At 36.7% G+C, this 26,108-nt stretch overlaps 1 protein-coding gene across 1 annotated transcript in view; it reads left to right on the top strand.

Annotated features, from left to right (window-relative positions):
• sgg (glycogen synthase kinase 3 beta homolog shaggy) overlaps positions 1-26,108 on the top strand; it is a 299,419-nt gene that overhangs the window by 151,491 nt on the left and 121,820 nt on the right. Inside the window, exon 5 of the mRNA XM_090381919.1 lies at positions 12,675-12,805. Coding sequence (XP_090238045.1) covers positions 12,675-12,805 — 131 coding nt within the window. The remainder of the gene's footprint in view (positions 1-12,674; positions 12,806-26,108) is intronic.

Below are 26,108 nucleotides of genomic sequence, written 5' to 3'. Positions count from 1 at the left end.
GTCATTCTAGTTACAACAGCAGTGTTGGGGTGTCATTTTAAACAAGCAGACTGCACCTTTTCCCAATGGAATAAAATTTCTTTAATGGCAGCTGTTGGCATTTCTTCATTGATTAAAGATCTGTTTCTGTCAGAAATTTTTATTGCTCCAACGAACACTCTAGCACCTATAATCTTGTCTCTTTGTTGCCAAAAAGTTGCCACGGTTGACCTAGGGACGCCATACTCTTGAGCTACATCTGTAATTGTTCTACCTTTCTGAACTTTTTCTATAATTTCTTTCTTCTTTTCTATGCTCAACCAAGTGTGTTTCTTTCCTGAATTATTCTGCTGTTCACTTCTCTTTGGACCCATTATCAAATTTCACTCAAAAAATAACTGCCAAAGCACAAAAGTTTTTACTTTATGAGAAATGAAGAATTATAAATTAGTGCAAACAACTAGAGCAAACGTGAACTCAGACTACGATTATCAACGAGATAATGTTGTCTCATAACTGAGGAAGAACTGACGGCATACCTGTAGCTATCTTTGAGGGTGGCTAACGTAGCTGAACGATTGAGGGATCTATTCCCGCTTTATTTATCATTGGTTAAATGTTACTCCTGCTCTTTAATACCATTGGTTAAAATGTATGAAGCAGCCGTCACTATTTAGTGCTATTTAGTAACGAATTCTATCGTGCAATATCATGTAGCGTTTTCGGATTTCGCTGCCTGCGAAATCCGACTGTCGAATAGCGGTACGTCGAATTGCGAGACTGTCGAATTGCAAGGCGCCACCTGTAATACTGTCACCGTTGGTGCCGACAAATGTTAGTATGCTTCTGGATATCAGTCGCAAGATTTAGTACAAAACGAAATGGATTATGAACCAATTTAATAGATTCACAGTTGTTTGATAGAGATGGACTGAATAACCAAAATAAGCAGAAACAGGCGCTTAACGATTTCCATAATTGAAAGTTTGGCCTTGAAATTGGGAATAGATAAGGAATGTTTGAAAGAGATGTTTAGAGGGGTCACTAACTAAATACATTGAAATAATTACAGGTTTTAGGTGTTCTGGTAAGTTATACAGTGAGGTTGTTAAAAATGGTGCTAAGGCAAATAGGAAGGATAACATAATTAATTATGACAGCCATGCAAAGCAGAATAATGGGCTTAGAAATAATGTTAGTTCATATAATGTACTTCTTATGAGGCCTGAGCATGATTCTAAATTTAAGTCTAGTGTGGTTATAGAAAAGGCAGTCTCTAAAATCATTGAAAATTCGCTTAAAAGGGTACGAATTAGGAGAATGCAAAGGCTACCTGACAAGGGTATTGTGATTGAGATTCTAAAAAGGAGCTTGAGGATATTAGGACAAATGATCTCATAAAGAAATTGAGATTGAATATCACTAGGTTTAAGAAACCTGGTTTAAAAATAATATTATATGATGTAATTAAGGACATAAATAAAGATCTACTTAATGAGTTATATGAAAGAAACCTAATACATATGGGTCTATGCAGAAATGACATCAGTGTTGAGGTGAAAATATGTTTTTCTGATGAAAAACATATAAGTTAATTCCAAAAATGGAATTAACTGGACCTTTGGAAATATCCTGTAGAGTTAAAAAGTTTCTTGATAAACAAACACGGATCTTTATTGAATTGATGTCCTGCAGGTTTAAGGAATTTCACTTGATTACCATTTGTTATAATTGACAAAGGTACGGGCACACTTCTAAGATATGTAGAAGTGACACTCTGGTTTGCAGTCGTGGTGCAACAGGTCATAATTTAAAATTATTTAAAAATAAAAACAAACCTCCGTATTCCAATTGTAGTGCAATAAATAGGTCTGCTACTCATTCGGTTAGAGATAAGAAGTGTCCTGAATACATATTTGCACTGAAAGTTACTAAAGGAAAGAACGTATTCTGCACTTTACGGTAATGAGCAATAGCACTCTTACCCATAAAAATAATATGTACAGCGAACTCAGGGTACTTCAAATTAATGCACAGTGTGCAAGATCTGTAGCAGATGAACTAAGATTAGTTTGAATGTGAAAGGATTGAAATTGTGTTCAGAAACCTTATGTTTATAGAGGTCAGCTAACTGGATATCCCAACTCTATTAGAATTGTCTCAAAGAAGTGTGACAAGCTAAGGGTTGCTATACTAATTTTCAGCTCTGATCTAGTTGTGACCAGAATTGATTCCTTATGTGCATCGCATGCAGTCTGTGTTGGATTGAAGCTAGTTGGGGACAATTTTTCATTATATCTATGTACTGTCAGCCTAATACAGACCTTCATTGCTCTCTTTGTTATTTGGAAGAGGCATTATTCAGATTGAAAGCCAGAAAAGTGATTATCTGTCTGGATTCAACTGCTAAAAATCTTTTATGGCATTCTAGATTTACTGATGCCAGAGGCAGGTTAATCGGAAGAGCTAATATCCTCATCTAAACTTGAGATCATTAATAAGCCTGGTAATGAACCGACGTTTTGGACTATTAATGGTGAGTCTAACGTAGATGTAATGTTCGCCAATAGTCCTTCAAAAGGCCTCCATAGCCGAGTGGTCAGGAGCGGGAGTGCAGTAGCACACGCTCCTTGAGTAGACTGGGGTTCAAGCCCCTGACTGTTAAATACAGTTGATCTGCCAATCCGCACTGGACCAGCGTGGCAGATTATGGTCCATTTCCCTCAACATGAATTGCTGAGGAGGCTTCCATCCTGCAGTGTGTTGATAATAGCTGCAGTTTTTTACTGCCTTCAATTCCATATCTAATTGGCAAGTTAAACCAGATTGGATTAACAGCGATCACAGAGCAATTACTTTCAACTTAGACTGTGCTAGAAGTAGATTTATTGAGCCTCATTCATTACAACTTCAAAGATTTGCGATTAAGCATGGTGACTGGGGTAAGTTTGACAAATGTGTTAGGACAATTTTTGGTGAAATGTCATTAGCTGAGTTGGATAGGATTGATGCATTTGATTTGGTTCAATTATTACAACAGAAGTTATTTTATGCCTCAAGGGTGTCAATGAAATTAAAGCAAAGTAGACGTGCTCCGCATTGGTGGTCCTCTGATCTTACTGATCTCCAGAGTGAGGTCAACAGGGCGTGCAAGAAGTTCCAACATCAGAAATTGTGGGATAATAAAGCTACTGCTGGGTTAAAAACCGAGTATCAATTGATCAAAAGAAAATATACCCATTTAATAACTAAAAGGAAATTTGATGCATGGAAAAACTTAGTGCAAACAGCTGGTAATGAGGATCCATGGTTTATAAGTTGTGTATGCACAAATTAAGGCCATCTGGGGATGTGATAAGTTCTATGCATTGTGGAGACTTGGAAACTGTAGATTAACTTGGCAGTATTAATGTTATACTTTATCATCTAGTCAATGGATCTCATCAGCATATGGAGGAGGTGGAGCATTCTGATAGTAATGATCGGTTAGATTGTGGTTGTGTTAGCGATATTCAAGAGGAACGGTTTTCAATGGAAGATCTTAATTCAGCTGTTAACAAAATTCGTAATTACATGTGCTCTGGTTATGGACCTCATTGAAAGGGAAGTTATTGTTTCTTCAAACTGTTTCCTGAGCATCTTCTTCTGGTTTTCAACAAATGCCTGCTTGAACAAATTTTCCCCTCGCCTTGGAAGGATGTTTTCTTAGAATCATTTTGAAATCACCTGAAAAGCCTAAAACTGAGTCCTCTTCTTATCATCCAATTGCGTGTCCAGGTTTGGGCAAGTTCTATGAATGCATGCTTTCTCAGCGAATATTGCAATATATATATATATATATATATTCAAGAAAATTTGGGGTTCTTTAAATGCCATGGTACAGAGGATTCTTTAAAATCTTTGGTTAAATTCATTAGAGATTCAAATGCAAAATATGTTCTTGGTATTTTTGTTGATTTTGAAGGGGTTTTTGATAATATTTCTTGGGATTGATGCTGCGCCTTGCAAAATGCTCCTATCAGCTTTATAGCGTCATAGTGGATTATTTTAAGGAAAGAATGTTTATAGTTAAGTCTAGTTGGAATTCGGTAACTAGATCTGCTATTCGAGGATGTCCGCAAGGATCTGTTTTTGGGCCACTAATGAGGAAATTGGTATTAGAGGATTGGTTACGAAAAGAATATAGTCATGTTCGTATGATTGCATATGCAGATGACCTGGTAATCTTAGTTGAAGCCTCTTCACGGCTACAAATTGAACAACAATCTAATGAAATAAAAGATCTGAATGTTTGGTGTAATTTCCATAAATTAACAATATCAAGGTCAAAAACAAAAATATTATTGTTAAAGGAGAACCTATCTGCTTGTAAAGAACCTCATGCTGATTTATTGTGAAAATCCGTTAAGAATATTAAATATCTTGGAGTCTTCGTTGAGAGAGAGGTCTTAGATTTGACACCCATATCTATTTTCTATCTGAAATGGATGCAAAATTTGTTAACATGATAACAAGAATTACTAGGACGGAATGGGATATTAGAGGTAGGGCACTATCTCTTCTTTATAACTGTGTTTTCCTTCCTATTGTTTCTTATGGTATCTCAGCTTGGGTAGACTATGTTAATCTTAAAAAATATATAAGAAAACTGTATTCCTGAAGATGATTCTAGTTTGTAGAACTGTCTCCACTGATGCGCTACAAATTGTCACAAGGAAAATTCCAATTGATCTTTTCCGATTTACAGAGTAATGACTTTCAACATTTGGCGTGGAACTTCTTTTATTATTCGTGATCTTGAGTTGGATTTGGCTAATGATCCCAAGAATGAGGCCAAGTGAATCTTAGATATCTTAATGACTCTTTGGAATCAGTATTCTCCCCTATCGAATGGGTGCACTTCAACTTAACTTTAACTGACTGCCCGGCTAAAATTTAAGCAATTCTCACGGTACCGTATGGTACTGATCTTGATCAATATTAATACAAACATAATATGTGATTGAGATCAATATGACAGGAGTATATAATGTTAAATTATGCAATTAATTTTTGCTCTGGATCGTTTAAGTCACATTTATAAATAACAGAAAAGTTTATAATGTTGCGAAATATTACACTTCTCCACCTAGCTACTTCATAATGCCACCCGGCTGTCAAAATTTTCTGGGGAGAACACTGGGAATCATAGATGGGCTAACTCAATAAAGGTATTATTGAGTTAGCCCATCTTGCAGATTCTTTCCCTCTGTTGTTGATGGTCCGCCAGAAAAATGGTTTGTGCGTAATCTACAAACTAGGTTTTTATTAACCAGTCATGGCTCATTTTTAGCAAAGCTGAATCAGCTGGGTGTTTCGGAAAGGTCACAGTGTCACTGCATGGCTCTGGAGACATAGTGTCATGTTTTATATTATTGCCCTGAGTACTTGGATCTCAGAAATGAATTTTTATTTGCTAATCCCAATCTTGCTCACCTGACTGAGGGTGATGAGGCTCAATTAATTAAGATCCAGGCTTTTCAAAAATTTTCCAAGAAATTATTCCAGAGAAGATTAGTGCCGCTTGAACTTGAGGAAAGAACAGTAGAAGGCTTATAGACTATTGACATGAATTCTGTGTAACAGTTAAAGATGCTGAAATAAAGTGTAATTGACCTGGTAGTTAATGATGTCATATGGCTCATTGTGCCATGTTTCTGTCCTGTGGTTCCTTGCACCGCAATTTATATTTCTGTACATCTGAGAGTTCTTTAAGAATCTCTCAGTACATCCCTCTCATTTTGTGGCCAAGATGTTCTTGCTCTTTGAAAATTTCTCCTCATATGGTGCACCCTTCTCCTGAGTATAGTCAGTTAAGGACACCACCAGGGGGACTACCTGCTTCCTCGGTTTTGTCCGTGTGATAGACAGATTTGCCATTTTTGTTAAAATGTTTCTCATAGTCAGTGCATGCTCATCGGAGGCGCCTCCGTAGCCAGATGGGAAGGAGCAGCAGTGCGTAGCACACGCTTCTTGATTAGACCAGGGTTCGAGCCCGTCACCACCAAATACGGAGGATGTGGAAAGAACAGGGAATGACCACCGCATATCCCGGAGCAATATGGCCTTAGTTGCTAATGCTCCTAAAAACTAAATAAGAAACAAACAAGCATGCTCTTCCAGGCTACAGTTGCCTGATCTAGATCACTCATTTTCCTGTTTTTGCAACTCAGGTGCTGTATGTTCTGCAAAAATCTGCCACTTTGCCTTTTTTTGGTTATACATTTTAATATCCAACAAGGAGTGTTGGGTTGTTTGTAATTGCCTATTTAATTTGAAGTTGATGGCTCTGTGATCTGATGTAATCCAGGTGCCTGGACATACCAGTATGTAATTTTATAGGCTATTGAATTGGTGGCAAGAGTGACATCAGTGTCAACTAAAAGTTGACAAGTTATTAGGTTGATTTATCATTTGAAAGGGTGAGGTGGCTATAAAATCTGATAATATCTGGCCATTGTGTGTGTGTGTGTGTGTGTGTGCACCTTCTCTTCTTCTGTACAGCTATGCCATAAGGCTAACCAGCAGTTGACATCGGCACACACTGATATTTGTAGTAGGTAACAAATTTATAACTGTTTGTAAGTGATCTATAATAAGGTTTATGTCTTCACCTGGTCTTGCATAAAAAAGATATAATATAGAACTGTCCTACTGCACTGGCAATATGGGCACACACTGCCACTGGGGAGCAGAGGTGACCCACCTTTGTTGACTATATTCAAAGTATTGTCAGTATTTTTAACTACTATTACTCTAGAAGGGACACCTGAGGTGTATTCTATTATTTTATAGCCTCTTGGATATCCCTGAACCCTACCCATATGTGTATAGGGCTCCTGGAGCAGCAAGATATCTATATTATTTTTTTCTAATTTGAGTTTGATCTGATCTACAACAGCTCTTCCTCTTTGAGCATTCAATTGGACGAATTTTAGATCCCTAATCACATTTATGTTTTCAATCTGGCCCATAGTTGGTCCTAGATTGTATAGGTTTTACCATTTTTTTTTTATAATGGGTATTCATCATCCCTGATACTATGTGCGTAGTCAGTCAGTCATACTGCCTTGCAGGCAGCACATTTTGGCTGCTGAGACTTATTTTTGCAATTTTTGTAATCGTGGTCAGCTACTGCACAGTGACCACAGACAGTTCTTTCTGACTGCAGTCTCTGGCAGTGTGACCATATTTATGGCAGTTAAAACATCTTTGGATAGGGAAATGTTCCCTAAATTTATGACTGGTCCAGTCAGCATAGATTCTCTGTTGTCCCTGCATTACCTTCCAAATTTTCGGTGTTAATAGCTGCAATTATATTGAGCTGTCCATTCTTTTTATTTTTTGTTTCCCTTTTCAGCAGAAAATTCATCTATTGTCATTTCATTGTTAAAGTTTTTGAAATAGATATCCATCATGAATTCTTTTTCTATTACTGACACAGGTACATCAAAGATTATAATATTTGGGTTTTCCCCGTTTGGTTTTTCAGGGAGCAAGCCCAGTTTTTCCACCTTAGGATGGTTTTCTATTTTTCTTAGATCTTTGCTTGCTATCTCTATCAGGATTCCATTATTTCTAATTTTTTGCGCGTTTATCTTTATTTCTCTCAGATGAGGCTTCAACTTTTTTTCCATTGTGTTCTTAACTGTCTCACTGGTCTTATCCCATTAGGGTAATAGTAACATCCTAGTAGATGCCTCAGAATTTTGAATGCCTCGGAACATTGGTATGCAGAATTCACCAACCAGATTTTTTGGATAAAAAAATAAAATAAATAAAAAAAAGAGTTAAAATTGCGATCTCAAAAATTTTATTGTAAATTTGATATTACATTGGATAATAAGATCAAAAACTCTTTAGAACAGCATTATTATTTAAAAAAAAAAAAAAGAGTACCCGAAACTCTGGAAAATTAACACCTTTGGGTATGTTTGGGTTACTGCAATTTTACACCATTGCAGATTCTTCTTATCTTTGTTTCATTGAGCTGTCTCCAGTCTTACTTTTCTAAGTGCAAAGCAGTCTTCCATAGTGATTTTAATGTTCACAACTCCAATTTTCTAGTTGTATGGACACAGTTGTTATAGAGGTGCCAAGACTTCTACTAGTATTAATGAACTCATACAGCATGTTCCTTTACCTACTAGAATAACCAGAAATCCTAACTACACACATCTAACACTTCTAACAAGTGACAATATTGGCAAAGACCTAAGCACCATCTTTATTGAAATGTAATCCATCTCTACAAAATATTCCTTCTACTTACTGAGGGTGGACTATGCTGATAGAATCATCCATCCCCCAAAGCCTTGCAGAGCCCCTAAAGCCTTATGTTAATTCACAAGGATTTCTGTGTGTACTTTATTAAGTATACCTACCTAATAGAGAGTAGGGGCACTCCTGAGAACAGCCTAGATTCATTGTGGCATGTACTAACAAGTTGTCAGAAATGTGCCACAGTGATGGTGTTGACTCATTTGCTTCTTACAGTTGTTGCAAATTGGATGGTTTTGAATTTATACTCTGAAAAGACTTTTTCACCTCGTTCTGCAAGTGCTCAATTGGATTGAGATCTGGTGACTGGGAAGGCCACTATAGTAGGCTGAATTCATTCTCATATTCTAAATCCCCATATGAATAATAATGTAACTTGTTTTACCCTCCTGAAAATCTGACAAACTGTTTGCAGCATCATTAATTATTGTAGCTCTTAGCAGAGATGCACCAGTTCTAATTCATTTATCCTTATTACATGAAATGTTGCCAATTTTCTTGACAATAAAACTAGATACTTTTGAATCAGAGCAGTACACACTTGACTCTTCTGTTCTGAAACCCTTATTAATATTTGCTCTAGAGCATCCACATGTTTTTTCAGCAACTCAATTTCTATCTATTAAAATCTAGTAATGCACCATTTTTAATGTGAGATTGGTTCCTCCCCCACATTAGAAACAAAGCAAAGAATCATCAGTTGAGCCAGGATTTTATGCATATATTTACTTTGAAATACATGCCACATACACATGCATTGAACACACGATTCATGTGAATTTCCTGTGGAAATTCCTGTCTGAGTTATATCCTCAGACAAAGTATATAACTTAACTGATGAACATCCATTTACAGTTTACAGTTCAACTTTAAATCCACTAGAATAGTTTTCCTGTTCTTCATTTAACCTTTCTACTTTGTTATTTTGGAATAACACTCCTATGTATCTATTTTCCAAAATACTTGTGGCTATGAATTCAAGAAGAATTAATAGCCACAAGTATTTTCTGCTTTTTCAACCTTTAATCTGTTTCTTATATTTAATTTAATCTATTTTCTACACATGGGGCAAGTACTGTATGTTCCAGTGGCATTTGTGTTTGGGGTCACATTCACACAAAACAAACCCATAAAAGTACATTCTTATCTCTTTCCTCTCCCTTTAAAATATAATAAAATGTTATAAAGTTAAAAATACATATACAGGTCTATCACATACACTGTTCAGTCAAAACATAACAACCTGCGTGTTTTGTCAGTTGGCCATTCCTCCCTACTTGGAGGCACATGTGTTGGGTGAGAACCAGTGACTGTGATACAGCATTTATGTGGCATGTGGTCCATGCAAAGTACATGGGCAAGCGACATGATCTGACGGACTTTGAAAATGGATAATTGAAGTTGAAGGTTGCCAGTAGTATTGAAACTGCAAATCTTGTGGACTGTTTGCTGGGTGCTGTGGTTAAGGTGTTTCGACAGATAGTGGACAGATCAGCAGTCAGTTACTGGGCCAATGGTGGATGTCCATGCCTCAGCAGTGGGCATGGTGAACATCAGCTGTTTGACCTTCTGTGAGTTAATAGATTTTCTTTTTTTATTTTTTATTATTTCCAAGATCATGATCCAACGCATATTTTAATTCTGTTTTTAAATGAATTCTCTTCTGTACAAGGCCCCTGGAGCAGGTTCCCACTTAAGATATCCATGTTTATGGCCTCCTGTCACCACAATGCCTAAAGTTTGAATTTGAATGGTGTCGTTGGACCATTAACGACTGGAAAAAAATTTCTTTTTCTGATGAATAACTTATTGCTATAGTGTGTGTGTGTGTGTGTGTGTGTGTGTGTGTGTGTGTGTGTGTGTGTGTGTGTGTGTGTGTGTGTGTGTGTGTGTGGTAGTTTGATGGTATGGTGGCAAACTGCAGAGAGAGGAATCACTTTGATGACCTGGTTCAACTGAAACAGGCAAGTGGTGGCAGTGTTTTGGTGTGGTGCTGTTTTTCTCAGAATCTCTTTAAGCCTCAGATCCCTAGACTGCACTCTGAATGCTAAAAACTACCTATCTGTTGTGGCTGATAAGGTACACCCTCTCGTGGTGTACCTTATTAAATTAAATTTACCATCACAGATGGAATAGATATGTTCTAGCAGGATAATGCACCTGCCATACTGCCAGTATTATTCAAGAGTGGTTTTACAAACATGAAAGTGACTTTCAGGTGCGAACTTCGCTATTGAAGTGGCCAGATGCGAATCCCATAGAACACCTCTGAGATTATGTGGATTGGCAGATCCAACATTGTATCCTCCACTGCAGACTGTTGCAAAACTCTAGGGCACAATCCTGGCAACATAGTACAGCATTTCTCCTACAAAGTTCATTGGCTTTATATCATGCTGAGGAATGGACTTTGAGTTCATGCTTTGGTGTATGGCCACAGTACTACTGGCAGCAGTACGAGGACATACTCATTATTAGGTAGGTGGTTATAATGTTTTGGCTGGATAGTCTATGATCATATATAATATTTTGGATACTTTAATGAAGAGAACAGTATTTGATATGACAGGCCAACACTAAAAATCTTATAATTAAGTGATATATGGTAAGGAACAAATGTATTTTCTTATAATTTTTAAATTACTTATGCCTATTACCTTTCATTCTTTTGATAGGTAACAGGCATAAGTAATTTAAAGTGTATTAATTTTTATTAATTTTTTCAGTATTAAGTATATCAGTATTTTCAGAATCAATTTTTTTCATCCTGCATTTTTTAATACACATTTACTGAGGAAAATTGTGTATACTCTGGTGCTATAAATTCCTTTCTTGTGATCATAGTAAATTTTTATTTAATCAAGGTTAGAATGTAGAAAGTTGTGAAAGTAAATTCCTTTTCCTATCATAATTTTTTTAAAAATTATTGCTCACATAGCCAAAGATACCATCAGCATTATGTGAACTTAATACTAATGATAAGATGCGAAAGTAAGTACAATGCATCAGTTCTATATATAGTAAGTAAATCACGAAAGTTGAAATGGCATCATATTCATTGCGTGCCATATTGTCAGTACCTTTATGAGTTGCCTTCTAATGAAGGACAATCCAGTTATGAAGTTAACTCCATAATGAGGCAACTCGTGAAGGTATCACAATATGAGATGTAATTCGAAAATTGTAGATCTCTTAAAGTACCATTTATAACTGACACGATATAATAGCGTAGCTAAATTTAATTTAATTACATTTACACCCTTACATTCTCATCTTAAAATAAACTAGGTTCATTATTCAACTCATATAAAGACACACACAATTACCACATTAGTGACATGAATAATATTGTCTATTTAATAAAATGTCAACATAACTGTAATGCTTGCTACATCGGTAGCACCACCACAAAATACGGTTCCATCAAAACATCAAACACACGTGCATACTACCATTACATAGCTTTAGGACGGAACAGTCCAATACCGAATTAGAAACACATGTTCAATCCCACAACCACACCCCCTTAGTAGATTCATCCATTCCAATTATCAAATTAAAATCCAGTTTTAAAATTTTCCAATACGAAGCCCTAGTTATAGAATGGTTTTGCCGCCATTCCACTCTCCAAGTATTAAATTCCAAACAACCCTATAACATAGCACCGGTCTGGAATCTCATGCACCTGAGATTCCCACATGTATCCAGAGCATCACGGGAACTTAGTCTTCTTAAATACACACGTTCACTCTCATTCTACCATTGCCAACTGAAGACGTGTAAAACGAAAACCATTTGTTATGGCTATTGGCCTTCTGTTTTCAACCATATAACTTCAATTGTTCCAATTTCAAAATTGACAACCAAGGACGAAGACGTGCACTTCTACTTCCTTGCGCATATTTTAATTCTGTTTTTAAATCCTAACTTATTTACGCTAACTTAAATTTAAAATTATCATCCATTTTATTTTAACATCAATGCAGATTATAAAACGGTGAGTACCATAATTAAATTAAATTAAGCTACGCTATTATATTGTATGAGATGTAATGAAAATGATGCCATTTCATCAACTTCGGGGATTTACTATGTGCAGAACTGATGCATTGCACTTATTTGTATGTCCAATAAATTCCATGGTTTGAGGCTTTACCTCCAAATTTTATTTTAATCTTTTACTAATGATAAGTTAAACATGGTTTTCAGTACATTATGTGATTTGTTGAGAAGCAGTCATCACTTAAACTTACATCATTGTTAACATTCCACTTCTCATTAGATTTCTACTTGGAATAGTGCATGCTATTCATTATTTTTCAAGAACAGTTGATAAAATAAATAAAATTGAAATTTAAAATACTTTTTATTTCCAGTTGTATATGTACCAACTTTTCAGAAGTCTATCCTACATCCATTCCTTAGGAATTTGTCATCGTGACATCAAACCTCAAAATTTGTTATTAGATCCTGAAACTGGTGTTTTAAAGCTCTGTGATTTTGGAAGGTAAGAATGTCAACTTGTTAGTGAGAGTAAGTGTTGTCACTCTGAAATTTTGATAGAGTTAACTGTTGATATGCAAGAATCAGTAGTTCCCAGCTTGTGGACCACTGACCCCTCTGGATCCACAAAGGTGATCTGTGAACTATATGATTTTTGTATTATCTATGCATGAATTTTCAATTTCTTTTTCCTTTAATTTTCAATAGTTGATGAAATTCACAATTTTGCTACTGAAGAATGGAAAAATTAATTTACGTAGTGGTTAGCACGTTTTAACTCTCTCTCTCTCTTTCTCAGCAGAATATATGTATTGCATTAATTGCTAGTTCAAAATAGTGGTTTTTACTCTGGATGCCTTCCAAATTATACACAGTCTTACTTCGGTAGTTTTGGAAGTGACACATTGTTTGTTCATGATTAAAAATGAGAAATGTGGCAGGCCAGGTGCCACAATTTGTGTTACTATTATTGTTTTCATATTTCTGTAAAAATTCTTTCTGTACAGTTCTTGTTGAATAATTATACAATATTACATTTTATATTGTTCAAATTTGAAAAAAAATGGAAGGCAACTTGAAAATGGAAGAATCCTAATTTGAAGTTTTTTTGGACACAAGGTATCTGTGCCTTAAATAAGGGGGAAAAAAAAAATTCTTAAATTGGAGATAATGACACTCCATGGTTAATTAAAATATATTAAAAAAAAAAAATTGAACAGTATAGTTAGCATCAGTAGAGGCACATGACCCAAGAAAGCAAGCTTATACAGCATCAGCCAAAAAAAAAAAAAAAAAAAAAAAACCCTTCCCATTTTGCTGATCCATTCATTCCAAATGTTTCTAGTTCTGCCTTGAATTTATTTAAGACATCAACTTCCACGACAACAGATGGAAGTTTGTTTCAGCAATCACCTGCCCGCTGGTAAAGGCAAACTTCTGCACATCTATTCTACAACTGTCTTTCCTCAGTTTGAAACTATGTCCCCTCAGGTTTGTAATCTGAGCAAGAGGAAGAATTTCATCAGCATTAAGCCTGCTCAATCCATTCAAGGCCTTATTCACTTCAGTCAGATTACCTTGCAGGTGCTTAGTCTCCAGAAACTGCAATTTGTAGAACTTAAGCCTTTCTTCATAAGAGCACCATTTTTGTTCCCTTCACTAGTCTTGTTGCCCTTCTCTGTACTCGTTTTAGCAATTCTACATCCTTCCTAAAATGAGGTTTCCAGACCTGTACGCAGTACTCAAGGTGTGGCCTGACCATTGCCTTATACAAGCAGATAAACACCTCCTTATCCCTGCTTGCAAAATTCCTGTATATCATTGACAAGACCCCATAACCAACTCTGGCAGCTGGTCTACACTGCTCAGAAAGCTTCATATCTGACTGCACAATTACCCCCAGGTCTCTTTCATTCTCCACTACCCTGAGTATAACACCACATAATTGGTACATTTCTCTGGGGCATACCACTTTGGTGGCTTTCGACTGACCATTGCCACCTGTGGCAGAAACCTTTTGGTGACAGCACCTCAGGTTTCCTGCTACCTGTTGGTTTGCCATAATTTATGCAGTTTTGTGGCAGATATTTTTCTTTTAGGCTTGATGGTGTTGGCTGTGTCTAGTGGATGCTGGCTGGTGCCCCCACCATACTTAGTGGGGGCACCAGCCAGCACCTGCAGTGCCAGTGTGCTACATTGCAATATGCCCTGGAAGTATTGTTCTTTGTATAGTTTCTGATTGTTCCTGTTTTTGAGTATGGCCGTGTGGGTAAACCATGCACCGGCACCATAGGTGATTACAGGTATGAACACTGCTCGGTAGGTGATTGCCAGAGTCCTTGTTTTCAGCCCCCAGTCAGCTCTGCTGATCCTGGCAATTGTGCCTACATAATTTCTCACTTTTTTCGTCAGATATATTAGATGGGGATAAAAAGTTAATTTTGAGTCAAAAACAATCATAAGGTATTTCAATTCTGATACCATTTTTATAGTGATTATATTAATTTTTATTTGATTTTTTTATCAGTGTAGAGTTTCCTGATGTTTAAATTTCCTTTCAAAAGAATTGATTTTATTTTGTCAGGCGAAGTGCTGAGCATGTGTATTTGTGCACACTCCTGCAGTTGCATGAGGGCGGTATTGGATCTTTGCTCTGCAACCACTCTTGTATTTCCCTTTACTAAGAGAATCAAATCTTCTGCAAAGGCTGCTCTGCCCACAGGGCTCAGATCCAAAGCCAGAAATTCATCCAAGACACCTCCAGAAGAACAGGCTAAGGATTGTGCCCTGCGGGCATCCTTTTGTCATAGGTCGTGTCATCTCCCGGAACCTTGTGCAAACTCAGACAGTGAAGTAGTCTTTGATTACTTGATAGAGGTTTTGTGAGACATTTGTTTGTTGGACTCTCCTAAGGACACTGTTGCAACCAGAGTGAGTCAGTTTCCCAGTAAAGTCAATGGATATGGCCAACATGTATTTTTCACCATGCACCATTTTGTATGGTGCATGGCATTCTTCGTAGAGTTACCCTGCTTGAATCTGTATTGATTTCCTGAATGTTTGCCTGCTTCACTATAATCAGTGGATAGCCTGTTATATAGTCTTTTGTATAATTTTTCCATACAGGGAGAAGGGCTTATTGGCATGTATGACGTCTGTTCAACACAAGATGTAGTAAGACCAGATGGAACCAGTTTCAGGTTCCATCTGGTCTTACTACATCTCCTCTTGGCAGCTTGTTGGTGGGTATTCTGAACATGACTTTCCATGGGTTGATGTTTCCAGAAGTCCCCACCAAGTGCTGCCAGGATTCTTTTTTCTTCTGTCTTATGAGGGCAGTGTATGATTTCCTGAGAGTGATTTCCTATAGGTATCTCTTAGGGTGTTAACTTCATTTTGGAGCCAAGTTGTTTGGGCCCTTTGAAAATGTCTTCTTGCCTGGTAGACTTTATGCCTGAGTATCATCAGTTCAGGGCATCACCAGGAGACTACCTGCTTCCCAGGTTTCTTCCTTGAGATTGACAGGTTTTCTGTTTTTATTAGTGCATGTCATATTCAGTGCTTGTTTGTCCAGGCTATAATTGTTGTATGATCTAGATCAGTGTTTCTCAACCTTTTTTGTTCACGTACCCCCAAAGAATCACATTCTTATTTTTGTACCCCCATATATGTATGTCTACCATATTTTACTACAAGTAAACCTCTACACTTGAATTCTAAGTGCTTACAGTGAGTTAACTTTTTTGTACTTATATAGTAAAACAGATGATAAGATCCCTTTTATGCACGTTTTGTGTTGCGTGACAAATTGTCGAAATACAGACATTCTCATTATAATATCGCTTCTACAAAAACAGTGTTTAAAAGAAATACAAACATTTATTCTCATTATAAATAACAAATATTAAAAGCTCAGTGAGATTGTTGAAGCCAGCAGTTTAATTCGTGACCGAGTAGAAGTTAGGGCAAGAATGATCGCTGACTCTGGATTCAAACAGTTTCTGTCCTTAACTCTTATCGACGTTAAGGCCAGAAGCCTTGTTCACACAAATAAGTTGAGGGGAAGAGTTGAGAAGCTCTCAAAGCTTCTCAGAGTTGAGAAGCTCTCAAAGCTTCTCAGAGTTGAGAAGCTCTCAAAGCTTCAAAGCTTCTCAACTTCTCTTGAAGTTGAGAAGCTTTGAAAGAGCTTCATCGCTAATTTCTTTGAACTATTTTCCAGTTTTAGACCAAAAATCGCATTTTGTCAGGCTTTCAAATATTGTTTTCAATGAATTATCTGCTGCAATTTCTAATAAACTCTTTTAAATTGACTGGCATGTCAATTTAAAAGCAGTTATGGCATTGGCTGTGATGATAGGATTTAACACCGAATCGTTTTTTTCTTCGTTCTTGATATGCGGAAAATATTGTGTGATGGCTTCACTGAGATGCATCAAGTGACATTTAATTATTTTAGTCACACTGACACTTACAAGAACTCCATTCTGAACAGTGAATTCGTTAAGATTCAGAAAAGCTGCGATATTTCCATACATTTTGCCCACAATAATAATTTATTATAGAAACATTTTATTTTACTATGCATCTTGAAAATATTATTGTCGAATCCTTGAAGTCGGAGATTAAGTTCGTTTATCTTGCTGAAAATATCTGCAAGGTAACTGAGTTGTGAAAGCCACTTAATGCTTTCGAAGTTGGATACATAGTCAGATTTTATTTTTTCTAGGAAACACTTTACTTCCTCCCTCAGTTCAAACAGACGAGTTAAAACACATCCTCGGGAGAGCCACCTCACCTCGGTATGCAGCATTAGGTGAGTGTTTGCTAAACCCATCTTTCCGCACATTGCATTAAAAAGCCGTGAATTTAGTGCTCGGGACTTGATCGGGACTACTTAATAGTAACACCGATTACTTCATGCAACTCTGGAGTCATATTTTTTGCAGCCAAACGTTGTCTATGAATAATACAATGCTGCCAGCCAGTGTCAGGATTGATTTCACTTATACTTTCAGTAAGACCACTTTTTTATCCAGTCATTGAGGCCACTCCATCTGTGGATATACTGATACACCATTCCCACTGGATACAACCCAGTATGTCGTCCTTAATAGCACCAATTTCAACAATATCAAAATAGCGGACAAACACAATAAGCAGGGCATTGTTTGAAATGTCTGTAGACTCATCGATTTGCATTGAAAATCTTTTATCCAGTTTGAACTTTTCAACAGTTTGCAGAATTACATCTTGTGCCATTTTACAAATTCAGCAAACTACAGTAGTATCAGAAGTTGGTATGCTTTTTATTATGTTTGAACACTTTTTGTGTAGCATTTTATCAGCGATAATTAAAGCACCAGGAACGATGAGTGTTTCAACTGCTGTGTACGCCTTTTTATTTTTAGCAACTAATAAAACTAATTCGTAAGATGTTTCTAAAGCATCTTTAGAATTTGAAGTTTGGGTAAAACTTTGAATAATTTTTTGATTTTTTTATTAGAGTTAGCTTTGTGCTTAAAAAAAAATCAATAACTTTATGTTTCAATTCGACATGATTTGTTACAAGATGTCATTCTAACAGAGAGGGTTTCATGCTATTATTAGACAAAGTTTGATTGCATGTTACACAGACCAGAAGAGGTGGATCACACTTGTTTGAAATGAAACCATAATTAACACAACTTACGTCATAATAACGATATTTGGGTTTAGTCTCAGCCTTCAAAGATTTTGCGGTATTATGTTTAGTTTTAGTAGATTTTCCAATGACATTCTCAACACCACTCGTTCCAGGTGGCGTAACAAGTGTAACTTCATTAGGTCTTTGCAATTCATTATTTTCACAACATACACTGCAGTTCTCACCACGTTTTCGCTTTAAAATAAACTTATCCATAATAGGATATTAAAATAATCACATGGAAGAATTAACAGGAAAAATCACCACACAACTGCAACTGTGTGCGCACAACTGCCCCTGCGAGCTTACAGAGAAGAACTAAAACAAAATGGATGGTGAACGGCTGGTAATCCAAAAACCGTTGGACACAGTGGAGTGATTTCGTAAATACTCGGCAGTACTGGCCAAATCTGATTATACGCACATTCCGTTTTTGGATTAATTAAATTTGATTAAAAAATTTGACTAAGAACAAAATTAGATTGTGTATTAATACCCGCCAAATTATGGGGCAGTAATTTTTTTTAATCACTAAATTAACAATAATTAAAAAGACAATTTAATTATAAAGCATCAATATATACTTAAAAATATCATCATTCCACATTCTGTAATAGCAATAAATAAATATAGAGATAAATTAGTATTTTTATTAGATAATAATACATAATAATCTAGTCATGTATTATTATCTCCATAAAGTCTTAAAAAATAATCTTTTTATAAATTTTTCAAAAATATATATCATCTCAATCAGAATGTCAAAATTTTTAATCAAATTTAATTAATCCAAAAATGGAATATGTATATAATCAGATTTTGCTGTACTTGACACTTCATCTCAGCACTTTGGATGAATCATCACTTAAATCGCAACAGTGTACAGGCATACCTCGAATAACGAATAGGATGCGTTCCACGAAATTACTTCGTTAAGCGAAACTTCGTTTTCAGAGGTAAAAATACTATGGCCAGAATAGGGATACGTTCCTACGTAAAGAAAATGAAAAGCTTTTTTTTCGAACAAAGAAAAGTTTTATTAAATAAACAGTCAACTTACATACAAAGTGAAATCACATTTTAAAATATGAGTCTAAAATTGATTGCTTATGCTTTTTTTCTCTTTCATTTAACAATTGCCTATACGGAGTTATTGCATTTAACACTGATCGCTTAACAATAAAACTTCTTCCTAAATCAGGATCATTTTCACTAAAAAAATTTAAAACGTTTTCAATGTCATTTAAGCCCTTTTTTAAATCTTTGGTTGTTAACACTTTTTCAGCAGGAACTTCTTTAACTTCGTATTCATTATCTTTGTCTTCGTTGCTAACAAGGTTTTCTAAATCTTCCACTGAAAAACCATCATCTTCTGCATTCAATAAATTTCTAACATCCTCTTCATCGACATTTTCGAAACCTATTGATTGAGCCATCTGGATAACTTCATTTCTAATTTCTTGGATGTTATTTTCTTCTTCTAGTACAACTTCTGGCCATATTTTGCGCCAAACTCCATGTAAGCATTTCTTAGTGACTTCTTTCCAAGAACTATCAATGTTTTCAATTGCGTTTTTAATGGTGTAGTTTTTCCAAAAAGTTTTAACTGTCATTTCCTCTTTATCCTCTAGTTCAGTTAAACTGCTTAATGTTCGACGCAGATAATAAGCTTTAAATGATGCTATTACTCCCTGATCCAATGGTTGAATCAGGGAAGTTGTGTTTGCTGGAAGAAACACAACTTTGACAGGAATGGATGTGTCCAACGTGTTAAGATCAGTAGGATGTCCCGGAGCATTGTCTAACAACAAAAGAGCTTTTTCTTCAAAGTTGTTTTTTTGACAATACCGTTTTACTTCAGGACAAAAGTGGTTAACAAACCAATCAGTAAATAACTCCTTGGTAACCCACGCTTTTCTGTTTGCTTTCCATATTACAGGTAAATTCATTTTTATGTTACCTTTCAACGCCCTCGGATTTTCTGAATGGTAAACTAATAACAATTTTAATTTATAATCGCCAGAGGCATTTGATCCAAAGAGTAACGTTAAACAGTCTTTGGCTGCTTTGAACCCAGCAGCTGATTTTTCTTCAATAGAAATGAAGCTTTTTGTTGGTAGCCGTTTCCAGAACAAACCGCTTTCGTCAACATTGAACACCAAATTTGGTGGAAATTTTTCACGTTCAATTATTTCCTTTAGTTTTTCTGGAAACTTCTCCTGTTAATTTTACACTATGAATCCTGGCCCGTTTTTTAAATTTCTCGAACCAACCACGAGAAGCCCCAAAGGTTTCCGTAATTTCTTCAGTTTGTTTAGATTTCAGGTGATTAAACTGGAATATTTTTTATGTTAAATGGGGCTTGAAATTGCGGACTTCGTTATATCGAAGCTTCGTTATCAGAGGTAACGTTAACCGAGGTATGCCTGTATATACAACAATACAAAACACTCTTAAGTAAAAAATCGGATAAATCATCAATTCTGATGAATCATCACTTAGCTTAATAATGGCAATAATGTAATTACTGTAGAATATGGTTAAGTAAAAAATACATTTCAATTGTTCCAAAATATTTTTGTTTCTTGTTAATTTCTTGTGTACCCCTGGTTGAATAACACTGACCTAGATTGCTCATTTTTCTGCTGCTGCTGCTGCTGCTTTTGTGAATGCTTGTCATTTAGCTTTCTTTATATTAAATCTCTTGATATCGATGAGTGACTGCTGGGCTGTCTGTAGCTGTCTATTCTGAGTGAAGGTAATAGCTCTATGGTCTGATTTGTCCAGGCTGGCTGGACACACCAGTTTGTTATTTTGTATGCTATAGAGTTTGTGGCAAGAGTGACATCAGTGTCATTCTCCCACATTATACTACTGTAGGTAGGCAGATTATGTGGTTGATTTATTACTACAGTTGGTGGGAATGTTGCAATAAATTCATTCGTCATAGTTTGTCCATTGTGGGTGCCTGCTCTGTCTTCTGCATGGTTATTCCAAAGGGGTGACTAGCAGTTGGCATCAGCACAAACTGGTATATTAGCATTTGGTAACAGTGATATGGCTGTCTCAAGATACTAAACACTTAGCTTTGTGTCTTCTCCTGGTCTGCAGTCAAGTAACATAATGTAAAACTGACCCATGTGCGCATATTGTCATGGGTAGCAGAGGTGACCCACCTTTGTAACAAGCAAATCGGTATTTTTAACAACTATTGCTGCTGAAGGGATACCAGTGGAGTGTTTGCTGAGTTTACAGCTCCTTTGGTATCCTTGAACTCAATCCATATGAGTAGGGTTATTGGAGTACCAAGATATCTATATTACTTTCTTCCAGTTTGAATCTGATCTGATCAACAACTGTGTGCGCTCTCTGAGCATTCAGTTGGATGAAATTTAGAGCCCTGGTCACCTCCATATTATTAATCTGATCCATAATTGGTTCTAGATTGAATAAGCTTTACCATTTTTTAGCTAACAGGGGCATTTGGCATCCCTGATGCTGTGATGGTAATCAGACATCCTGGCTAATTTGCAAGTGGCACACTTTGGCTGATGATTTTTATTGTTACAATTTTTGCATTCATGACCAGTGACCGGACAGTGGCCACAGACAGGTAGTAGTAGTAGTGGCATGTGATGCAAGAAAGCAAGTGTATGAGCTTATGCAGCATCAGCCAAAAAAAAAAAAAAAAAAAAAAAAAATATCACACCGTTCCCTCCAAATGCCTGTCCAGTTCCTCCTTAAATTTATTCAACCTATCAACTTCCACAACGACAGATGGAAGTTTGTTCCAGCAATTAACCACCCGCTGGCTAAAGGCAAATTTCCGCACATCTATTCTACATCTGTCCTTTCGTAATTTGAATTTATGCCCCTTAGGTTCGTAATCTGAACAAGTGGAAGGATCCCATCAGAATTCAGCGTGCTGAACCCATTCAAGGCCTTATACACCTCAATCAGATCACCGCGCAGGTGCCTAGTCTCCAGCCACTGCAATTTGCAGAACTTAAGCCTCTCTTGATAAGAGGATCCCGTCATTCCCCTCACCAATCTTGTTGCCCTTCTCTGTACATGCTCAAGTAAATCTACATCCTTCCTAAAATGAGGCCTCCAGACCTGTACGCAGTACTAAAGGCGTGGCCTGACCATTGCCTTATACAGAGGGATAATCACCTCCTTTTCCCTGCTAGCAAAATTCCTATATATCATTGACAAAACCCCATGACCTGCCCTGGAAGCCTGTCTGCATTGCTCAGAAAACTTCATATCATTTTCTACCACCTGAAGTGTAGTACCTCACAGTTGGTACGTTTCTCTGGGGTTACTTCTACCCATTTGCAGTACTTTGCATTTGTCAAGGTTAAATTCAGTTGCCACTTCTTAGCCCATCTGCCCAAATTATCCAGATCCTGTTGCAGTAGCACACTGCCATTACTGTCATTAACAACCCTGCCAACCTTTGTATCATCTGCAAACTTCGACATTAAGCCTGATATACCTTCATCAATATCATTGATAAATATACAAAACAACAGTGGACATAACACCGAACCCTGTGGGACCACACTAATAACATTAGTCCAAAAAGAGCAGCACCCATTGATTACCACCCTCTGTCTTCTTCCACTTAACCATCCTTTTATCCATTGTAGCAACTTACCCTTAATACCATTCTGCTCCAATTTGTACAATAGTCTTCCATACGCAACAGTGTCAAAAGCTTTCCTGAAATCCAAATATATGATATCAAAATTATTTTTTGCATCCAGTTCCTTTGTAACCACATCATAATATCCTATCAAATTTGTCAGACAAGACTTTCCCTTAATAAACCCATGCTGTGTCTGAATTATTGCTGCAGTCTTGTCTAGATGATCCTGCAATGCATCTTTAACCAGTGACTCCATTATTTTACCAGGAACAGAAGTTAAACTAACTGGTCTGTAATTACTCGTGTCACCCTTCAATCCCCCTTTGTGAATTGGGGATACATTTGCACATCTCCAGTCCGTGGGAACCTCCCCTGAGTCCAAGGACGCTCTCATAATTATGACTAAGGGTTTGCTTAGTTGCTTTGCTGCCTCCTTTAATGTAACTGGATAGATCCCATCCACCCCAGGTGCTTTTCTTACGTTTAACTTCAACAATTTCTCTTCCACTTTGCTCTCAGTTATTACAAAATCATTAAGTATCCTGCTACAATTTGATAACCTTCTGTCATTTTCAAAACTTAATAATTCCTCACGTGTGAATGTAGATGCAAAATACTCATTCAGTTTGTTTGCTATCTGAGCAGGATCATCAACAGCGAACCATCGATGTCAAGTGGACCAATCTGATTCATCCCCTTCCTTTCTCTGGCTCTATGTACATATTTATGACAATTGTACATTTTTGTACTGGGAAATGTTCCCTGAATCTATGACTGGTCAAGCCAGCATAAACAGTCTACTGTCCTTTCAGTGTGTTCCAAATCCTTGGTGATATCTCTGTAATAATGTTAAGTTGTCCATTTTTCCTGCTCTTGCTTCCTCTTTTTAGTTGGAATCTTGTGCAAATTTGTCAATTGTCATTTGGTCTTCAAAATTTTTATAATATATGTCTGTCATCCCTTCTCTGGAGTGGACTCAATCATCAAATATTATCATGTTTGGGTTCCTGCCCTTAGGTTTCTCTGTAAACCCAACTTTTTTACCTCTGGGTTTGCTTGAATTTTTTCCAGATCTTGTTTATTTTCCAGTTCCAGCAGCACTCCACTGTGGGGCGCCTCCGTAGCCAGGTGGGAAGGAGCAGCAGTGCGTAACACACGCTTCTTGATTAGACCGGGGTTCGAGCCCGTCACCACCAAATACGGAGGATGCGGAAAGGTCATTCAGGGAATAACCACCGCATGTCCCGGAGCAATATGGCCTTAGTTGCTAATGCTCCTAAAAACCAAATAACAATTACACTCCACTGTTTTTACTTTTCTTTAAATTATTTACTTTAACATCCTTCAAATGTGGTCTTAGTTTTGTGATGACCGTATCTTTGACTGCCCCATTGCTTTTCATTTTAGACTTCATTTCTAAGATAATTATATTTATTTGTTTCTTTAATAGTTGTACTTTGATTTGCTGGTGTATTTGTTCCAGTATGGGTATTTTGCCTTTGTTTGTTAGCCTTCGCTACTTGGGTGCAGGACACAGTATTGATCAACTTGTAATTTTCTTTCTGTTCTGTAATGCTTTCTAATTTAGATTTCAATATCTTATTTTCTATATGTAAAGCCATCAATCTCTTTTCCAGGATGACCCAGTAGTTTACAATTCGAAATCTGTTGACTGCTGTAATTCAATTGGTTTGTTTCACCAGTCAAATTGGGTCATTTATTTTTGCCAGAATTTCTAACTGGCTTTCTTTTTCATTCTTTTGGCATTCAGTTTCTATAATTTCTGGTTGTATTTTGCCTTTCTTGGCCTTGGGGGCAGCCGGCAGACAACTTTCTAATTCTTTCATTGTTTCTTTATTTGGCATTCTCTCCTTGAGAACTTGCTTAATCTCAATCTCCGGGAAGTCCTCCATGTCTGTGTCATGATCGGTAATTGCCTCCTTTTGTCTGTTTTTATGATAATTTGTTCCTTATTTGTTATATTGATGATAAAGTCCTTCAGTAGACTCCCCTAAGAATATTTTGATATACAGTAATACCCCGACTTACGCGAACTCGGAGTTACGCGGTTCTTGATTTTATCGTTTGGCAACTCTGCCGCCCACTATCTTCAAGGTCGTTTTTCATATGTTATCGATATACGGTGCGACGGCGGAGAATGAGAGCGAAAGATGAACAAAATTCAACTTTGCTGCTTTTATGTTTTTTATATCAGTGAAGGGGAAACACATTTCACCATAATAACGTAAAAACCAACACAATTCCAGCTATCGGTATAATCGCAAATGCAATTAGATCGAGTTTACTACCAGTTTATAACAGATTTCACTAGCAGAAACGCAACTGGATTTTTATTGTTTTATGGTAGTAACCCCTAGAAATGTGAGGTGTTAATAGTGTATCTCTGCCTTTATGGTGTTGTTTATTCAGTTGCTACATGCGCGCAGCTTTGTTTATGCATATCAAGCGTGCCTCCTCGTTTTGTAATTGTGCTTTATTCCCTAAAAATGAGTAAAATACTTAATTAAAAGGTGTGAAAAGGAAGCGTCCTGATGAAGACACTGCAGATTCAGAGAGAAAAAGAAAAGCAATTATCGATAAACAGAGGCGGACTGAGTCAAAAATTCTTACCCGGGAAAATTTATAGTGGCCTCATACTATGGTTTATGGCCAAAATCACACTGCCACACCGGGGTTTCCCCGGTAAGGCTTATGGCCAGTCCGCCTCTGTCGATAGAGAAAAAATATGAAATTGTGAAACGCTTTGAGCGAAATGAAAGACCATGTGATATTGCACGTGCTACAGGCCTAAATGAAGCAATGGCGAAAAGCACATGACAATTGCAAACTTGACAGGTTGAAAATTGAAAAGGGCTCAATTGTAAAGGGCTTAAAAATTTTAGAAAACATAGACTCCAACGAAGAACGCGTTATAGCTACAAAGCAAGGAATAAAAAAATTATTAGCTTGCTACGAAGAAATTCTGCGTGAAAAAAAGAACGCGCTGTGTCGTCAGACGAATTTGTTAGATTTTATGAAGCCATCGACATCGAAATAACTTTTTAACGTTGTCATTTGTTTTTTTAATACATATTTTGTATTAATATGTATAAAGAACTGCAATTTTATTAATATTTTTCTTCTAAACTAGTGTTTTTGTTAGTCCTTGGTCCCAATTAAGCAAAATTTATATGTATTTATATGCAAAGTTGTACCCCGACTTACGCGAATTCGACTTACGCGATTTTCGTCGGACCCACCTATCGCGTAACTTCGGGGTATTACTTGTACAGCCAAGCCTCGCATAATGCGAGTTCGATTAACACGTTTTTCAGTTAGCACTATTTGAAAAAAATTATACCACTTTTCACTTTACATGATGCAAATTTCCAGTAAACGTGATCTTTTTTTATGTGATAATTGAAATATTTGAATCGCGCACTAAGCACTGCACATCAGACAGGCAATAAACAA

The sequence above is a fragment of the Mastigoproctus giganteus genome, chromosome 9 (assembly GCF_048544385.1).
Source record: "Mastigoproctus giganteus isolate SK-2022 chromosome 9, ASM4854438v1, whole genome shotgun sequence".
NCBI classification, from domain to species: domain Eukaryota; kingdom Metazoa; phylum Arthropoda; class Arachnida; order Uropygi; family Thelyphonidae; genus Mastigoproctus; species Mastigoproctus giganteus.
The sequence above is the reverse complement of the archived record's forward strand: the minus strand, read 5'-3'. Positions and strand labels throughout refer to the sequence as shown.